This window comes from Tinamus guttatus, unplaced genomic scaffold, assembly GCF_059628265.1.
Source record: "Tinamus guttatus ecotype Peru unplaced genomic scaffold, ASM5962826v1 Tinamus_guttatus_pri_ptg000653l, whole genome shotgun sequence".
Lineage (NCBI taxonomy): Eukaryota > Metazoa > Chordata > Aves > Tinamiformes > Tinamidae > Tinamus > Tinamus guttatus.
Window position 1 is genome coordinate 1,036,072 of NW_028289187.1, and position 19,386 is coordinate 1,055,457.

Genomic DNA, 19,386 nt, shown 5'->3' on the forward strand with positions numbered 1-19,386 from the left:
AGTGTAAATCAAGTGTATTCAGCTTTTCGAGGGGCAGAGAGGGAAGGAAAAGGTACTATGCCTTATCAACTGTGAGGAATATGTTTGCCTTTTAATACTGAAGAGAAATACTTCTGAAAAATAATTTAATTAAACTCTACATAGTAAACTCACCACTGGAGGATGATTTTACAAACATTCCTGCTTTCATAGAATCATAGAATGCTTAAGGTCCCTTGGAAGGGACCTCTAGAGGTCATCTAGTCCAACCCCCCTGCACACGCAGGGTCACCTAGAGCACGTGGCACAGGACTGCGTCCAAGCGGGTTTGGAAGATCTCCAGAGAAGGAGACTCCACAACCTCTCTGGGCAGCCTGTTCCAGTGCTCTGGCACCCTCACTGTTAAAAAAATTTTTCCTTAAGTTCCTGTGGAACTTTTGGTGCTTCAGATTGTGGCCTTTACCTCTAGTTCTGTCGGTGGCCACCACTGAAAAGAGGCCAGCACCATCCTCCTCACTGCCTCCCTTGAGGTACTTATAGACACTGATCAGGTCCCCTCTCAGCCTTCTCTTCTCCAGGCTGAACAGGCCCAGCTCCCTCAGCTTCTCCTCACAGGGCAGATGTTCCAGGCCCCTGCTCATCCTTGTAGCCCTGCGCTGGACTCTCTCCAGCAGCTCCACATCCCTCTTGTACTGTGGGGCCCAGAACTGGACACAATACTCCAGATGCGGCCTCACCAGGGCTTTATATCTACTTCCTGCTTTTCATCTTCAAGTTAATTAATAATTTATCTGCAACAAGGCTGAGACAGATAAAAAAAAAAAAGCAAATATTTTTAAAGAAATGCTTTCACCTACATCTACTGAAATATTGCTTTGACTATGATAACCTGAAATCAATCAAAGAGCTGTTAAGGAAGCTCATCTGCCAGGTTGACTCAGCCATTTTCTGCTTCTTCTGCATGTCTGCAGACTCAGGATTTTTTTTAACACTCTCTAGTTCGAAGGATAAGACTTCCAAGTTCACAACGAGCATCCGTCTTCTGAAAGTATTTTACCATCACAAAGAAAACTGAAATGTACTTTGTTTAGGGAAAGATTAACAGGTATGACTAGCTTGAGTAAAATCACAGGCAGACAGTCAGCTAAAATGTTCCAAAAAGTACAAGATAAATTTAAGGAAACATAATTCAGAACTCACTAGCAAAGAAAAACAAGGAATAATTGGGACAATGGGGAACTATTTTACTGAAAAAGACTAATGCAGTGTGCCTTCAATCTACCAAGTAAGGACAGAGGGAATATGACTGATGTTGCTAATGATACAAAAAAAAAAAAAAAAAAAAAACAGAGGAACTGAGAAAAAAAAACACATTTAAATTTCCATTAGCATTTAAGAATTGTATTATCTCTTCTCTGTAATTTATATTTAAGATCTATGATTATGTCATTAATCATACCCTTCATGGCTTCAGATTTTGCTTCCTCAATAGATTCATAGATCTTATTTTTGTCTGCTAATCGTGCTTTTGTAGCTTTATGTTCAGCTTCTTCTTGTTCAAGGTTCTGCTGCATAACTTTGAATTTATAAGTCATGTCTATTTCCATGTTGCTCTTTTCCTATTGAAGTAAAAAATAAATGGAAATAAAACATTGAATAAATTAGGTCAAGGAGAAAAACATTTGGACAACAGTACCATGCTGCTTGAAAGTATACCAACAGTAGGGAGAGAGCTCAGGCTTTAGCGATTCATGTCCATAAACTTTTTTGTATGGATGGCAAAGGGCTTCAGGAATGCACAGGGATATCCCCAGTTGCGTATAATTAGACAATTAGGGCCTTAACAAGCAACATTTTGTAATAAGAACACTTCAAGATTAAGTTTATTGAAAAAGATATGTTTCAGTGTTCTTGGTTCAAAGCCAGATTTGTTAAAAAAATATTAGCAGGAGCTTTTGGATTTTCAGCAATATTGAAAATTTTAAAAATTCAAGATTTTCAGCAAAAATGAAGCATTACCTCTTCGTTGTTAAACTACACATTGTAGTACAGTATAATACATATTACGTCCAGATTTAACTACCTAATAATCTTAAGGGAAATACTGCAATTTTATTTTTACTTTTCATATTGTAAAAACAACAGGCAAAAAAAGGAAAAATAAAAACAGTGTAAACAAGGTTTATTTAGCCACAGATTGTCTCACTGCCTTAAGTAATAAAATCATTAATTTAAAAATTGTAGAAAATTAAATAACAATGGTCACCTAAAAACGCTGTTACCTTTTCTAAATCTGTAAGTTTTTCCTGCAGTTGCCTCTTCTCCATTTCAAGTTTGGCTAATGCACTCTTTCCATTCTTTACTTCTTCTTCTAGGCTAGATATTCGACCTAAAAATGACCAAAACAAAGAAACTGCATAACTTGCAGAAAAGAAAGGTACTGTAGCTACTTTGGATAAAAATATTCACATTTAACAGCGTCTGATAATTAAAAACATCTTCCTTTAGGGAGATATGAAAAGTTATCAATAGTATTTTATAAATACAGACAACAGATTTCAGTAGAAAATGTGTGTTAACACTTACCTAACACTGTATAAATGCACAGTTAAACTAGTCACAATTTGAAGTTCAAGTAATGCTGAAGTTCATTTCTAAAGCTAGAAGCAAGCTGAACTGCTAAACACTTGCTGTAGTACCTTGTAAATCACTGATAATCTCTGATCCATGACTTCGATCTCTCCTTTCTGATTCTAGAGCTGACTGAAGATTGAGAAAGTCTTTCTCCAGTTTGAGTTTAGCATTCTCTAGCAAGCAGTTTTTATCTTGCAGTTCTCGATTATTAGCTTCCAACTGCTGGATTTGCTTTGTGCTTTCTGTTTGGTTCTTTCGTAACCGGGCTGCAGTATCAGACTCTGATCGTAGCAAAGAATTGGATTCATCCAACTATAGATTGATTGAAAAAAAAAAAAATCAAAAAAACATAATTCACACACAAATGTAACACATATTGTTTCCATTAAGGAGTACCCATTTTTGTGGATTTAAGTAATAAGAAAGGAGTGTTAGTTCTGAGATTACAGTTTTCAACTGCCTCCGCTGAGCTTCAAAAAGCTGTTATTTCAAAACATACATGAATAAAGTCAACTTGCCTGTCTCTGTAGTTGATTGATTTTCTCATTGGATATTTGAGAGTTCTGATTCCTCTTTTTTAAGTCTTCAAGCTGGTCCTTCAAACTGTTAACTAAAATAAAATCAACATTGTTAATCATTGCAATGAAACTTTAAACTGAACTATAATTTACTTCTACCCAAACAGAATGCCTAAAATACTGCTCCACATACCCTCATTTTCCAAATTGCGTTTCTTATCTGCTTCGTGCTCGGCTTTTCTCTGGTACTCGGTATTCTTATGCTGAAGAAGAGCCTTCTCTCTTTCTAACTGTCTTACCGCAGACTCCACGTTCTTCCTTGAAGTTATCTGGACGTATTTTTTAAAAAAAGCTAATTACAAACAGAATCACGTAAAGACAGCTCATGTATTCAGTTTATGATGCACAAAGCCACATGCCATTTGCTCACTGCAAACCCAGCGTATCAGAACCCATGGTCGGATCCAGACCAGGAGGGCAACGTCCAGGAACTTTTACCACGGACAGACTGTTCGGTGGTTGCACTCAGTGACTCTGGTAATACTTCTAGTAGCCACTCAAGAAGCAGCTGCCACAAAAGCATGGGTGCACTGTAAGATCTCAGCATGTATCTGAATGGGCAAGTGTTAAGTTGTACATGTGCATGAAGGATAAATCTGCCGCAGCATTACAGCACAAAGAAGGGCAGAAAATAGGATCCTTCTACCAACACTGTCTGAACCTTGCTATATGCTGCAAGGAATGGGCTTCCTCTTCAAATATTACTCTCATCTCCTCAATTATAATTACTAGAAACACATATGGGATATTTATATTCCATTGTCCTCCAAATTAAAAAAAAAAATGGTAAAAACAGATTCTGAAAAGTCGAAGTGTAGCAATAATACAGCAGTGGGGACTAAAATATTTTAACAGTTACATCATTTTCATATTTGTGAATATCAGGAAACAGCTATAGTGTTATCAATATACTGTCAATCAAAAAGAATTTGCTGTTTCCTAAGTCCAGTAAGAAGCAACTACTTACCTCTTCATCTAGTTCTTTCACTATCTTCTCTAAACGAGTATTAGTAGACCTGAAGAAATTTTAAAAAACATATTTGAACCCCATTTATTATACAGTAAATAGAATATTTGTTTGTGTCTCTCTAATTTTGTATATGAGACACTATTGTTAGAAATTACATGAATCTTCAAGGGAGTGGGTGCAAATCATTCATATATATTCATAAAGATATAACAAAAAAAAATCACGGAATTATGGGAGTAACAAAAAGAAGATTTACAGTGGAATAATGGGATCCCCATTTAGAGCGGGATCTGCTTGCGAGGAATCTCCAAAAGGAATTAAGGTATTTTTGAGCATTCTAAAAGAAAAGGTGAAACAATACTTATTTATAAACATAACAAATAGATGTCAAAACCATCTCACCTGTACTTCTGTTCTAGTTCATCTTTGGCTTGCATTTCATTACTGAGCTGTTCTTCTAACTTGTTTAGTTTTTTCTGAAACTGTACAAAGTGTCAAAAAAGCATAAAGGCCCCTCTTACAAAAGACTATCATATAAAACAAGTATAATTCAATTAAATAACAAAAACAAGAATGAGAAGGATATTAATTCAAACAAGAATGAGATGAATATTAACTCAGCTTTCCATTGTTTTTTTTCAATCACAAGAAGATTACAGCATTTTTATTTCCCATCTAAACAACTTATTAATTCTGATGATTTCTAAAATACAGAGCCACTGCAATAAAATTTGGTGTATGCTACATTAAATGTGATCACCAAGGAATTAAGTGCCATGGAATGTAAGACAACATTTCTACAGGCAAAGAATATTGTTTCTGGTCCTACACTTCACTGTATATGTGAAGAGAGCTTCTCCTTTGAGCAAAATTCTGAGGCTAGTCTTTTCCAAATAAACTAACTGGGGAGTTGAGAAGGCAATGACTAAAATGTACCATATTCAGAGAACAGAGCTAAGATTGCTCAATGACCCTAAATGAAGAATTTCTTAGTCTAACATTACAGAAGCTCACAATCTCTTCTCAGATTTAGAAACAATCTGTTTTGATCTCCAAAACATTAAAAAAAATTGTCAAAGATCTGAAAATTGTGAAATTAGGTTATAAATCATGAATTTGGGAATGTCTTCAAGTTTTCATGTACATTTATTCTCCTTCCAATCTCTCCTACTCCCACAAATATAAAATGCAGAAAAGTAGTTTCCCAAAACATTTATAATTGTCACAATTATGTATTTCCCAGATTGAAACTTTGAAAAAGGACTCAAACACCTGAGTTATTGCTTGAAAAATTTTTAAATCATCATAAATGAGTACAGAATTTTACCAAAAACTATAAAATCAAAATGCACTCACTCTCACAACATCTAAAACAACTGTCTTGAACACAGCACTGCATATTTTAGGCAGATGAAGAATTTCTCTTTAAAGGGATTCTCAAAATTATTAATCCATTCAATAATGATAGGATGTAGAGAAGCAGAAGCTAAAAATATTTCTCTTTATATTTGCTGGCTGCTATATAAGTAAATTTTCTTTAGAGCACCTTTCCAAAGTTTAAAAAATAACTAAATTGAAACAAAAGTTAACAGTATGCTATCTATGCTTGAACAAGACAGATGGTTCAAGTAATATCATGTAGATAGTTCAGTGCATGTAAAATCCATTGCATTCTTCTGTCAGCTGCAAATTTAAATTCAGCTGGCAGTCTTCAAACCTGGATAAATATGCTTCATTCACTCACTTCAGCTGAGAGCATGATTCAAGTTTGTAAATAGTCCTTTGTGACTGCAGATGACAATTTACTTTGCAAACCCTGGATAAAATTGTCATCCATCAGATAGGCAAGAGTGGAGCCAAAATTCAAAACCTACCCATGAGTGACGTTTTCTGTGGCTGCCAGAGCCTTACACATTTGTTTTCAAAACAAATTCTAGAAGCCAAAAGAATATGAGAAAAAACTGTCTTCATTCACCTTTATACAATAATGCTTCAAATCTTGAGCACAACTTCTCATTCAAAACTGATTGGCTTACTATTAACAGTTTGGTGAATAAAAAATTAAGATATTTCATGTTACCTGGATTATGTAGGGATTATTTGTTCCTTTCATAATTCATCATAATATACTTACCTCCTTGCTGCCCTGTAAATAGAAAATATCAGTTTTATTGAGGAGTATCAAATGACCAAAAAAACCTCCTGCAAAATTTGAAAATCTATTTCAGAATTTGCCTTTTCTTAATAGACTTAAGAGAGGTAGTTAATCATATATTAATACTTAGGAAAATGGGTACTAACCTCATTTTTACTAGATTGCATGGACTCATTTTCTCTACAGGACTGAGAGGAGTCACTTAGCAACCTGTCAAAAACAAAAACAAATCCCACCAGCTCTTATTCAAGTTTTCAACAACTCCGGCAACTTTGCAATCAGCACATTTTAATCAGTTCTCCCAAGCCTTAATTTGCCCTAGGCTGCTCTCAGAATGAACACCTCTTTCCACCTTGAATCTTTTAATAAATGAAGTATAACATTTAGACCTTTTCCAATCAATGGCAGATTATGATTTTCAACTAACACTCACAATTACTCTATAACTATCAGATACTCTAAACCCAATTAATGAGGCAAAATAAGGTAAAATTGATAGAAAATTATGATATTCTGTAAACTTTCTTCTCAAGCAACTAATAAAAACCTATGTTACACCTAAGTTACAAACCTATTAGTATTTTAAACTAAAACCAGATTTTTAAATGGCACTATGTAATATGCATATAAAATACTAATTAAATGTTAAATTACAGTTATCAAAATAATAAAAATAGTAACTATTAACATACCCTTCTTAAGCTCTCCCATTTTCACCACTGGACATAATTAAATATAATGCAATGAATGAATTACGCATCCACAGTAAAAAAGTACGAGATGAGGAAAAGCCTCAAGTGTATTGCTAACAAAGCAGGTTAAAATGTCACATACAAATTGTCTCTGTAGTAAGTAAATCCTATAAAAGGCAGCTGGTTTCCCACGAAGGCCTTGGGAATTGGAAAGGTTTCCACATCTCCCTTGTCATCCTCGATGTCATCAAAATTACTGCTGTCTACATCACTGCTCAGCTCAGGAACAACAGGAGCCGCAGCTAATAAGGGGAGGGAAAAATAATTTTATTCCAAGATTCAAAGCCCTGGTGTACACTGATAACTCTATAAAGTTACAAAGCCTATAATATGTCTTGCTGATTGACATATATCAACCGTGCAACAGATCTGCAAATATTATTGCTAAGAATTTTATTTTTCCCTAAGGAAATGTAATTTTAACATTACTTTCCAAAAGCATGCAATTTGTAATGCTAGTGTAATCAAATTTTAGAATACAGGCCCCACACAATCAACATTGTAAGAAACTTAGGTAAATGTATTTGGCTTGAAAATTTTCAAACCTGTGAAATGAAGTATCTGGGGGGTGAAAAGGGGACTACTGAAAACAGCCAAGCTCATATTGGCTTAAATGGACAGCAAAAAATTGAGAGATAAATTAAGAGAATAAAAATAAATTAAGAGAGTGTCTTAATTACAGAAGGTATAAAAAAAGAAAAGGAAACAGTCCCCCTTCCTCCCTGCCTCCGCAAGTATTCTGCGTTCCCTTGGGTCAGAATTGTAAAAACATCCAATTCTGCTGTTCAAAACACAAGTTCAATACCAAGAACATGTTAAATGTAAGGAAAATTTCAGAAGGAAAAATGCATATTTTAGCTTTATAATAAGAATGGTAAATAAGAAAGTTTGTGTGAGCTTCTTGATATCCAGAAATTATTTACTTAATTTACACAGACTAAAGTTTTATCCAAATCTTATCCAAGCTTATGTAAATACTGAGTAAAACCACAACTTTTCAGCTAATTTACTTACTCTCTCGAATGTTATCCCAGTTCCACTGGTCACTCTTAAAGAAAGGGTGATGCTTTATTTCTTCTACCCCATTTCTCCCAAGTCGCACATCCCTAAACACAGCAATTAAGCCAAATCCACATTAGGAAAAACAGCACTCTTCATTTTTGTTAGTTAAATTCTTTGCTTCTAACCTGCACAGAAACGTCCATTAAGTAGTTGAGGTTGGTCTAGGTAAACCACGTTAATGGTTATTACAAAAACAAAGCCAAAAAAACACTCTCACAGCCTGACCACTGATCTGTAGTTTTCCACACAAAATGTTTGCAGTTTTTTAGCATGCGCTCTCCCTGCAACTACTGAAATGAGAGTTGGAGTCTCTGGGAGGCTGCCACGTGTAGAGTAAAGCAAGAAAGGGAGCACAGAGGCAAAGAAGAAAAAATCCCTAAGAAAAATACTTGGAGGAAAAAGAAAAAAAAAACCCTGCAGAGTTCTGCGTCTGCCAAACCACATGACAAACCTTAAGACGCAAGGGAAGCCAGGTCTAACTTGGTGCACAGACCAGTGATTCAAAGATTAACCAAAATACATATCTTAAAAATTCTCTCCCCTGCCCCTAGGGCCAACCCGCACACAGCGTGCGCTGATGTTTACACTGAAGTAAATCTTCAGTGCAGCGAGAAACAGGAAGAGAGGCACACGTAGGGGATGCCACATTTCCAGTATTCAGTTCTGCTCATTCTCTCCCTCTGCCCTTCAGGAGTCCTACAAAGGCGTCTCCCTCGAGCAAGCTTATGCAGCAGATCAAACAATCCCTTAATTCCCTCTGAATAAAAAAATCACAGGAAAATGCAGGAAGGCATCATGAATCTGCTATGGACCTGTAGTACTCTTAAGTTAATCGGAGAAGACCAAGAGGTTCTCCACTTTCTAGCACAGAAGAAAACCTGAGGCCCAGAACTCTCTTGTGCTTGTAATTGCAAATTAATAGCACAAAGCAAATGAAAAAAAAGGAAAAAGTTCAAATAGTTTAAGTAAACTTAAACTCAGTGAATATATGGCTATTTCAAAGAAAACTTTTTTTTTTCCCAATTAGTTATAAGGAGCACCCATTGCAGCACAATGATCTGGTATCTGTGTACAAGCTGCATTTCACATGACACTAGTAAGGATTTATTTGGCACCAGCCACATTGGTCAGAACTGCTCACAGAAATAAAATATTGAACCTGCAAAACACGCGAAAAAACAAAGAATATGAGATTCTGCAGAACAGATTAGCACGAGCAGATGGAAGGTGTTCATTTTTGTAACCTAAGTGTGCTAATAGCACCCAAAATACATAATATATAGAGATATATATACAAGTACCTGTCAGTTAAAAAGGCACAGATAAGATTCTTTGCATGCTTGGAGATTTCCACATCATCTGGGAAATGCAATGAGTTCTTATGATCCATAATTTTACTGTATGTTCCTACTAATGAGTCTGCATAAAAAGGCGTATCACCTAGAAATAACAGAATAGTCAATTATTTTTTTGGCAAGTTCAGGCAAATATGTTAGAAAATATAAAAGATGCAAAGAAGAGCCTAGGAACAGTTTTAGGTACGGCTTTTTTTTTTTTTTTTCTAATTACCATGCAGGGAACAAAATAACATACACTGCTAAAAATACTCCCTCCCCCAAACACCTACACTGCAAACTAAAACCTTCTCCATCCTGCACATCACTATGGCAGAATTTGCCCACAGAAATTCTGTCTTTTGTCCTGCCTCTTGCTGTGTTTTCTACTGTCCTGCCCTTGCAAGCCAGGGCTGTGTCATAGCTTTCCAGGTAGAGTCTCCTTCTCTGGAGATCTTCCAAACCCGCCTGGATGCCACCCTGTGCCACGTGCTCTAGGTGTCCCTGCTGGAGCAGGGGGTTGGACTAGATGATCTCTAGAGGTCCCTTCCAAGCTCAACCATTCTGTGATTCACAGCGTGTTACTGCACTGCTAAACCTGGGCTAATAAACCTTGCAGGCTGATAAATTACATTAGCTCGGGTGCCCCATACTAGCGTGGGTAGGTGGCTTCAAAAGCCACTGCCCTTTCTCATCCAAAGGTCTGTAGGCTTTAACATTAACTTCTTTGTAGACATATCGCTGGAAAGGCAGAAGCAGGACAGCTGACCCAAGCGGCGTTTCTTGATGTCGGTTTGTGTTAGCTGACAACATGCCGAGTGGCAAAAGGTTTGGATGAGGCACCAAAGAACTGCACCTTCCACACGAGCCCTTGTTCCCAACCAACCCGCAGGGACTCGGGTGCTCGTGGCACTTTCTTCCTCCATGCTGGGGAGGTGTGGGCACGGGGAGAGAAATCCCGGAGCAGCAAAGTCGGCGTTCGTATTACAGGCTTGTCAGAAGTTATTATAAATTTTAAAAACTGGATACATGATCGAATGCACTTTATCCCGTGCGTCTTTGCTGCTGTCTCCTACTTTCCCAAACTCTCCTCTCTCAACTGTCCTGCCTCTCAAAAACAGTTTGGATTTAGGCCACACTTTGAAATAATCCTAGTTCACTGAACTAAAGTAATTATCGGATTAATTCTCTAACATTTTAGCTTTACTTAAATGCACAATCAGAAGCAGTAAAATTTTCATTGGTGTTGTAGCTTTATTCAAAACAGAATGCTAAAATGCCTTATGCTTTCTTTGAAATATAAAATTATACAGGTTTAAAAGACTGCAAAAACTATACCTTCCCACATTTTTTTTATTAGAAGAATAAAAGAAAAAAAACTTTCTCTTAAATAAGAAAAAGACATGAAGTTCTGAGAAAACATCTTTGGACAGCTACATTCAGCATTTTTATAAGCTAAGAATGCTATTTATTACTACACTTGTGTATGAAAACTATTTGTTATAAAACACATTCTTCTCCTAATTCAAACTGCACCAGTCCCTAAATACAGTGATGTTTCAACAGCATCATATATCCAAGCATCTTCCCTGGCTCAGGATGCCAGGAGCATCAGATCTGCAATACTCCCAGAACATGCTGATTTGGATTTTGAATAATTATATGCTCGATTCCATCCTTGTATAATCAGTATTTTGCTGCTAGACTCTAATACTGATTTCCGTGTATTTTAAGCTGCGGATGACTCATCTCTCTAGCAGATTACTTTCTATGGCAGTTGCCATAGCAGTTCAGGGTATTTTACTGGAAAATCCTGACTCGGGCATAAAGAAGCAGCAGGTCCTAGTTCCACAGTCACGTTAACCTAAAAGAAGCTCCTGCTAGTGCTGAAAAAAGCAGTATTGTCCTTTGAACTCGTTTCTCGTCTCTGCATCCCTGGCAGCTCAATACCGTCCCCAGAGATGGCTCTGTGGCTCATGTGGCTGCAAAGTGAACAGGAGGCAGCCCCAAGCTCACAGAATCACAGAATGGTTGAGGCTGGAAGGGCCCCAGATCATCTAGTCCAACCCCCCTGCTCCAGCAGGGTCACCTACAGCACGTGGCACAGGGTGGCATCCAGGCGGGTTTGAAGATCTCCAGAGAAGGAGACTCCACGACCTCTCTGGGCAGCCTGTTCCAGTGCTCTGTCACCCTCACAGGAAAGTTCTTCCTCACATGGAGGTGGAACTTCCTGTGTTTCAACTTGTACCCATTACCCCTTGTCCTGTCACTGGCCACCATGGAGAAGAGTTTGGCCCCATCCTCTTTATAATTGATCAGATTCCCTCTCAATCTTCTCCAGGCAAGTTAAAACTAACTCTTAGAATAGTTTTAATAGCCAAACACACAGTGGCTGTCATGGCATGAGAAGGCAAAGGAAGCAGGAGAGAAACGGCAGCACGAGCCCAAAGTCCCTTAGATACCAACCAGACCCCTTGTAGCGAAGGGCAGACAAAGTCATAGTGAGGTCTATGTGAGAAACTTACTAGCAGAAAAAAAGCTGCTACTCACCAACTAGCATCTCAAAGAGGAAGACCCCCACGGACCACCAGTCACACTCGCGCCCGTAGTATCCGTCGCCGCCCTGGGACTTGAGCACCTCGGGCGATATGTAGTCCGGGGTGCCGACGGCCGTGTCGCAGCGCACCATGCCCGTCTGTGCAACGGCAAGCGGTCACTCACAGCACTGCACAGCCCGCGCAGAACCACACCGAGCCCGGCAACGCGCACCAAGGACCACCCAAAACGCTGGGCTTGAGGAGCATTTTTGAACGTCTCCATTTCTGCCGCAAGGGCAACACGGAGTGAAACAACAGGACCTGTTAGCCTGAACTACTGCACAGCCTTTTTCTTTTTAATGACACCTTCCAAGTATTGGCAATATTTATGATTTACCTTGGCTTCTATGCAAACTAACTGAACTACAGGCCCTGTGGGACTGGTTGATGCATCTCACTGAAGTGTGGGACAGGTTTCTGCATAATTCTGAGAGCTTCGAGTGAGGCCTTACGAGCAATGCGTAACATTTACATCTACTGTGCATAATAAGCAAAGTTTTAAGTAAAATTTTATAGTTATATGTTTTTATTTGAAGGTAGCAAAAATGGGAAATCTTATTTTAAAAAAAGCTTTTACTTCCTTTTTTTAAAAAAAAATGAACGTGTAAATTATTTTTATTAACATATTAATACAGCTGCATTAATGGAATGATTCTTTATGCTTTTCACATCACACAGAGAGACTAAAAATAAGCAGAAGCAGCATCAGATCAGCCAACATGCTGGTTCGAACTTAGGAGTTTGTTTCCTTTAATCAAATTCACTCCATTCATTCCAGAGAGACCAGATGGATGAATGAAATAAAATCTTGAAGTTAGGAAAGTACCAAAAATGCACTTGTCTCTGAAGCTCAATCTAAAGTCTCTTCTAAGTCATCTTGGAAAGTTCTTTATACATGTTGCCATCAGCTTTGGTACAGAGTATTAGTAGCAATAACAGAAAGCAAAATACATTTTTAAAGAAATTAAGAGAAACATTTTACTTTCAGAACAATACTGACATGAAAAAAAAAACCACCAAACTATTAGATTTATTTTTATGTACAACATGAACTGCTGGGAATTTTTATTTATATACTAAACCCAAATAATAAACTGGTAGGCTAAAATTAACATGATGATCAAATACTGCAGACCTAAGGAATTCTGAAATAAATGCTTCCACACAAACACTTACCTACTTCTAAAATTCCATCTCTAAAACGCTCATGCTAAAGGCTAAGTAAAGTACAATTAGTACCTGTCCTAGAATGAAGAGCGGATCAGCTTCTCCTTTCAAAGCAGAGTGTATCTAAAGTACCTAACCTGACCATCCTGGCATGAGGAGAGTAAACAGTCTTTTAGAATAGACGAAGACTTATCACATTCTCCGACTAAGAAGAATACAGCTGAGTATGTTTAATCTTGGGAAAAAAACTAAAGCCCAGAGGTTCCGGAAATCTAAAGCCAAAAACGTGCAAAACCGGATCTGGCCCCCAACTGGAACAATTACTCCATCATTCTGCTTGTAAAAGGATTTGGTGCACAAATCTCCAAGTCCTCTCTGGCCTTTAAGTCTCCCTTTGCTCTGAGCACTGGAGACTGCGGTAGTTAGTCCAAGGCGGCCGGTGAACTCGGACTGTTTCCAGCACTGATGCGTGTCCGCGCCTTCCTTATCCAAAGGCAAAATGACAAAAAGGGAAAGTCTGAGTCTCCACTCAGCAAGAACTGGCTGAATCCCTCCCCAGGAAGGAGGCTGCTTTAAGAACAAAGTCATCAAAGCTGTTCAGAAGGACTTCTGTGAAAATCACCTTCAGCCACCATAACTTCATATTCACACCAGTCTCAGCACACTGATACCTAAGCACTTAATAGCACACCATGTTGCCTTCCTCTATAATTAATAGAACAAAACAGGATCACTTTTTAATATCTCATGTATGCTAATATTTTATGAAGTCTTATGTAAATAAATCGAAGGTTGTGCCAAAGGAAAAACAGCCCTACCTATGTCTAATGGCCAGTATTCAGCAATAAGGAATCTCTTTTTCAGTGATGTTGCAGATGCTAAGGGTTTCTAGGCAAGAACACCAGTCAGACAAGATATCAAAGAACTGAACAAGACAACCAAAAACACTTCTACAAGCAAAAGCACCCTGCATGCTAACAACAGGAACAGCAGTTTTCAATGGACTGTATTTCTCCCAAGCATGTGGAGTTGGCTTTACTTTCCTCCCATAAAATTCTCCACCCTCCAGTTCAAGAGCATTAAAAATGCATTACCACCTGGCCATAACATTCCCAGATCACTATTCCTCTTGGCTGCACACTGGCTCTTTCAGAAAACTCGAGAGTTGCTCTAAGTATTTTGAAGCATTGGATACTCCTAATACTGCAGTCTGACTAGTTCTGTGACCTCCGACATCAAAGAGGAATCTGCACAGTACATGACGTCCTGACACTCTCCAAATTCTGTGAGATGACTTCTACATTCTCTATTTGCATCCTCTGATGAGAGGCAAAGGGTGCTGATTACTCTGGATAAAGTCCTGATGCAGTGCTTTGAATATGAAACTTTATGCCCGAGTGGTACACGGGGCACAGCAGTTCTGGAACGAGGGGAAATACTCTCATGAGTCTGAAGAGCACATATTGCCTGAGACTTTCCTCATCACCTCAAAAGATCACAACAGATCTTGGAACTGCATCCTGAGGGAGGCTCCAGCAACTACAATGAAGATGTGCAGTGCAGAGTTAAAAATAAATAAATGAAGCTCTCTAAAAGACATGGGACACAGTGTGCGCTCAAAGATTGTATCCACAAAGTCACAGTGTTCCTAGCCTCACACAGAAGTATTATCTTGCTGAAGACAAAGCAGTTCTATCGTCATCCTCAGGAGCACCGCTGCCAGACCTGAGCAACTCGCTGTCTAGGGACAGGGCGCTCAGAACAGACTTTGACTCCAATAAACAAAAGCTGCAGGGCACTGGTGTAGGGACGGTAAAGAAAATTTAGATGAGGTGTCAACAGCACATTTGGGCTTGTAAACCATGCTGCAGACAGGTAACTGGCGTGAGAAAGATCCAGCAGAGTTTTGAATGATGTTTAATAAGACACGAGTTGAGTTCTAGAAACAGGAACATGCTGCTTATTTCAAACAAGTTCCCTCCACCAAGAGGCTACCACCAAGACGGTGTTTCTTCCCTCAGGACCCTCTCTTTCCCTCCGAGACCCTTTGCGGCGAGCTCAGTGAGCGCAGGCCGAGCGCGGAGCCCCACGGCCCCAGCAGAGCCCTGCGCGTCGGGAGCCCTCACAGCTCCCTGCCGAGAGCCTGAGGGCAACTCCGTGCCGTACCCAACCATACAGACACTTGCCTTGATGCAGATTAAAAAAAATACAAAATACTAACCCACAACTGAGTTACACAAACAGATCGATTCTTTCTATACTAGAAAACATCACTGAAACACTTAGCAATTCTTTCCACTTCTCGGTTAGAAGGAATTCTCCTGCAAGTGCCTAGACTGGCTTGGAAGACTTAAAACAGATTTCAGCTCCACTACAAGTAACTAAATCTCTCTTCATCTTTTGTCAAACTGCAGCAAAATCTTCCTGAGCTCTCAACAGCAAAAGGAAGATGCTAATGTGTACATCTCCGTGTCGGAGAAAAATAACTCTTGGGTAAGCATATATTTTCTAGAAATCATCCTGCCAACATCAATATTATATTTACACAGCTGGGATGTGTTCATGTTTGTAAGAAGTAGCATGGGATCTGGAGACGAGCCAGAATTCTTTCAACTTCTAAAGCTTCCTGTATAAAATATTTTTGCCATTCCATTGAGTCTGAGAGGAAAAGGAATTTAAAATCTAAACTGTTAAAAAATTAACTTACTTAGGAGATCGCTGATTCTGCATATGATTCTCATATTTAGAACAAGATCAACCATATTTTATTATTCCACTTCTTTAACAAGGAAAAAGATAAGCTTAGGTTTAGCATTTCTAAGAGCCCTCAAACAGCATTTTGGTAAGGAATCACCATTTTTTCTCTTTGGCAGATTTATATTATGAGGTTTGTGAAGCTTTTTTACTGTCTCTTTGGATAAACAGCACAACCACTTAAAGCCTGCTAAGAACTGGCAGCCTGCTGGCTCAATACTAAAGTTAACTTTGTAAAGACTAAGTTAGGGATTCACATTAAGAGATTAAAATACTATTTTTGATTTTTCCAATTAAAATAAATCTGTCTATTAAAATGCAGACAGCCAAATAACTGAAGTGAAGGTAAACAATTCATCTGCCTATGGAATATACAACTACAATATCAGCAAAACTAAATGGATTAGGGAATCTCAAACAGCTCTAGTTGTTCAATGGAGTTAACATATTGTCACATGGAAGAAAAGAAAAAAACGCAACCTCCCAAACCAGTACTTCTAGACAAGCTGAAGACATTTTCATAATGATGCAAATGCAGCAGACTGCAGAGATCCTACCAGGCACTGCCTAGGCAATACTGAAAACATCTAGCACGTTAATGCAAGGAAGCTTAAAAAGGCTCATTCTTGCCAACGTTAATATTGAAACCTTGCAAAAGTCAGGTCAACAATAACATACATTTATACTGCGTCTGAGAATCTGTTACACTTTCACAGAAGTGAGGGTATTACATTTCAGCAAAACATATGGTTTCTTAGTGAAGGTTATAAAAGTGCAAGCCACAATAAGGTAGCGCTATATTTAACTCTCCTTTAATAATGCAAGGTAGCACATATTGTTAAAAATAATTTTACAAAAGTTCCTCTGGCTGTGCATGGTAAAATCTGCACATTTTAAAACATATGATATCTTGAGTAATAGCTAAGACAAATGCCAAGCAATCTGTACATTGCCATGGCTGCCTTACTGCGACCTCACCGTAATGACCACTAGGGGATGCTAAGAGTGCAATTAGACACGGTAAAAAATGATAGGGGACTGTAGCTTGTCTTAAAAATAGTTTCCTTAATAGAAAAATGTCAGCTTATGAACTGTTCCAGCATTAATAGTGGTAAAACTAGAAGTTGTCTCATAAGCTTTTCAGAGATTTGGCAAAAATAAGGACAAACCTCAGAAATCCATAAACACATATGCTCTCAAAAATAACAAAGAGTAAGTTTATTTCCTTCTCCTGTGTGCCAGAACAGTTTATTATAGACAGTGTTACAAAATTTGAAGTATCCTTGTATTTAAAATTTGGAGACAAGGAGCATCATTCCAACCAAGTGGACAACTTGATGAACATTCCTTTGGGTACTATAACTCACACAAAAATAAACCTTAGAATTACAGTTTTAAAGACAATTAATTAGCTTGTTGCATACTTACTTCATCCATTTTCATGCAAGTGCCAAAATCTGCCAGCTTTAGATGTCCATGTTTATCTAAAAGCATATTATCAGGCTTCACATCTCTGTGTATCAAGCCCATGGAGTGAATTGCATCAAGTGCAAGCACGACTTCGGCCGTATAGAACTTGGCCCATTTCTCAGGCACATCGTAATTGCTCATAAGGTTTACAAGATCTCCGCCTGGCATGTATTCCATTACCATGTACAGGTATCTGTCATCTTGAAAGGCACAAAAAAGCTGCAAGAAAAGAAAAGAAAAGGCGGCAGTTATTTTTCAAAGACAGATGGGAAAATGACAAAGTATCTTAATGTTTCACTACATCTGAGCATACATTTTCAGCATGAGTGTAAAACATTTTTTTAATTCAAATAAAGCACATTATATATTAATTTTGGCAATAATATCAGGTTTATTGATGTTCCAAAACTTCCATTTCTAAGAAAAAAAAATCACAGTTACGTTAGTGGTATGAACATCTCCTTAATCTCCATGTTTCTTGGCATTCAAAATATCACTAAGAGTTACAACACAAAATATTAACTCAGAAGGGAGTTATTCTGCATTGCTCTGAAAACAACTCAACAGTGAACAGCATCTCAGACTGTTTCTGAATTTCTCATATATTTTATGCCATATCTCTATAAATATTTGTAACAACACTTACCACTATTTCCTTCTAAATCAGGAAGTACATTGAAATGAGGGAAAAAGAAAAAAGAAGCATCCCTGAGATAACAACCATAAACAATGTAAAGCATCTGTTTCTACAATGGAATGCTCGGTGTATATGTTAGCTGTGACACTACCTCATGACATGGTAATGAATGTTTGATCTGTTCAATAACCATTTCATAACACTTAAGTTTACAGGCTTTCAGTCTACACCACGTCTGAAAATAGCCAGAACATCAGCTGGTTTGGTGACTGCTGAAGAACAACCCTCCGAAACTCTCTCTCACTTTATTTCTATGGAAATATTTCTCCTTTAAACATTCAAAAAAACATTAAAAAAATTAAAAACATGAAAAAAACATTAAAACATTTTTTAAAAAAATCCACAATTTACCCACATAAAATCAAAGGATGGGTGGAAGGGAAGCATCAAAAACAAGGAGTCATGAAGGGTCATGAAACATGGGGAATGAAAGGTAGGAAGGTAGATTATCTGGGAATAAAATTTATTGCATGTTATTAACAGAAGACATATATATCTTGTAGGGCTGCTGTTGGATGCTTTTGTTTTCATCAATAATTAATACATGCAATATAGATGGGTATAGATAAGAGTGTATTTGGTAATTAAAAACCTAAATTAAAAACTAAAATAATCTCTGTATAATCATAGTAAAAATATCAATATGACAGGACAGTAACTGAAAACATTACGTCCATATTTAGCACTTTCCACTGCTTCTCATAAAAACGTTATCTAGGGGTCTCGTTTCACTTTTCATATAAAAAATAAGGCCCAAAGAAGCTGTGTGACCTGTACCAGCTACTAGCTGAACATCCTATCCTTTCACAATACCTAAATATTATCACAAATACATTTCATCATAGAAGGCACAGCTTCAACTATATTTTAAGCTGTTCAACATTTGCCATTTACACATACGCTCATATTTATATAATGCTTGCTACACTTTCCTTTGAAAGCTGAGTCATACATTTCTTATTACCTTCTGTTGTAGGACATTATGAAAAATAAAATAAAAAATAACCTTAGAACAAAAACAAATCAGTATCTTAACAGAATAGATGACTTTTTAATTATTTCTACTAAATATAGGCAAGAATACAGAATATGCTTAGAATAGTAAAACACACATGCTTGCCTACATGAAGTGGATTATTTTGACAAAGTGTGAAAAGCTTAAGGTCTGTCTTTTGTTTTTAAACCTACAGAGGCATGGCAGCACATCTGAGAGAGTTTAAACATATTAAGTATTTAA

General features: G+C 37.7%; 1 protein-coding gene across 2 annotated transcripts in view; it reads right to left on the reverse strand.

The window, feature by feature from the left end:
* Positions 1–19,386, reverse strand: part of ROCK2 (Rho associated coiled-coil containing protein kinase 2) — an 85,015-nt gene that overhangs the window by 18,974 nt on the left and 46,655 nt on the right. For both annotated transcript variants that reach the window (XM_088536233.1, XM_088536234.1), the window contains exons 5-17: positions 17,411–17,671; positions 12,015–12,159; positions 9,432–9,570; positions 8,083–8,174; positions 7,151–7,310; positions 6,463–6,526; positions 4,564–4,643; positions 4,159–4,207; positions 3,325–3,460; positions 3,132–3,223; positions 2,679–2,925; positions 2,262–2,368; positions 1,439–1,598 (exon numbers count right to left, since the gene is read on the reverse strand). In XM_088536233.1, the coding sequence (XP_088392359.1) occupies positions 1,439–1,598; positions 2,262–2,368; positions 2,679–2,925; positions 3,132–3,223; positions 3,325–3,460; positions 4,159–4,207; positions 4,564–4,643; positions 6,463–6,526; positions 7,151–7,310; positions 8,083–8,174; positions 9,432–9,570; positions 12,015–12,159; positions 17,411–17,671 (1,732 nt within the window). The remainder of the gene's footprint in view (positions 1–1,438; positions 1,599–2,261; positions 2,369–2,678; positions 2,926–3,131; positions 3,224–3,324; positions 3,461–4,158; positions 4,208–4,563; positions 4,644–6,462; positions 6,527–7,150; positions 7,311–8,082; positions 8,175–9,431; positions 9,571–12,014; positions 12,160–17,410; positions 17,672–19,386) is intronic.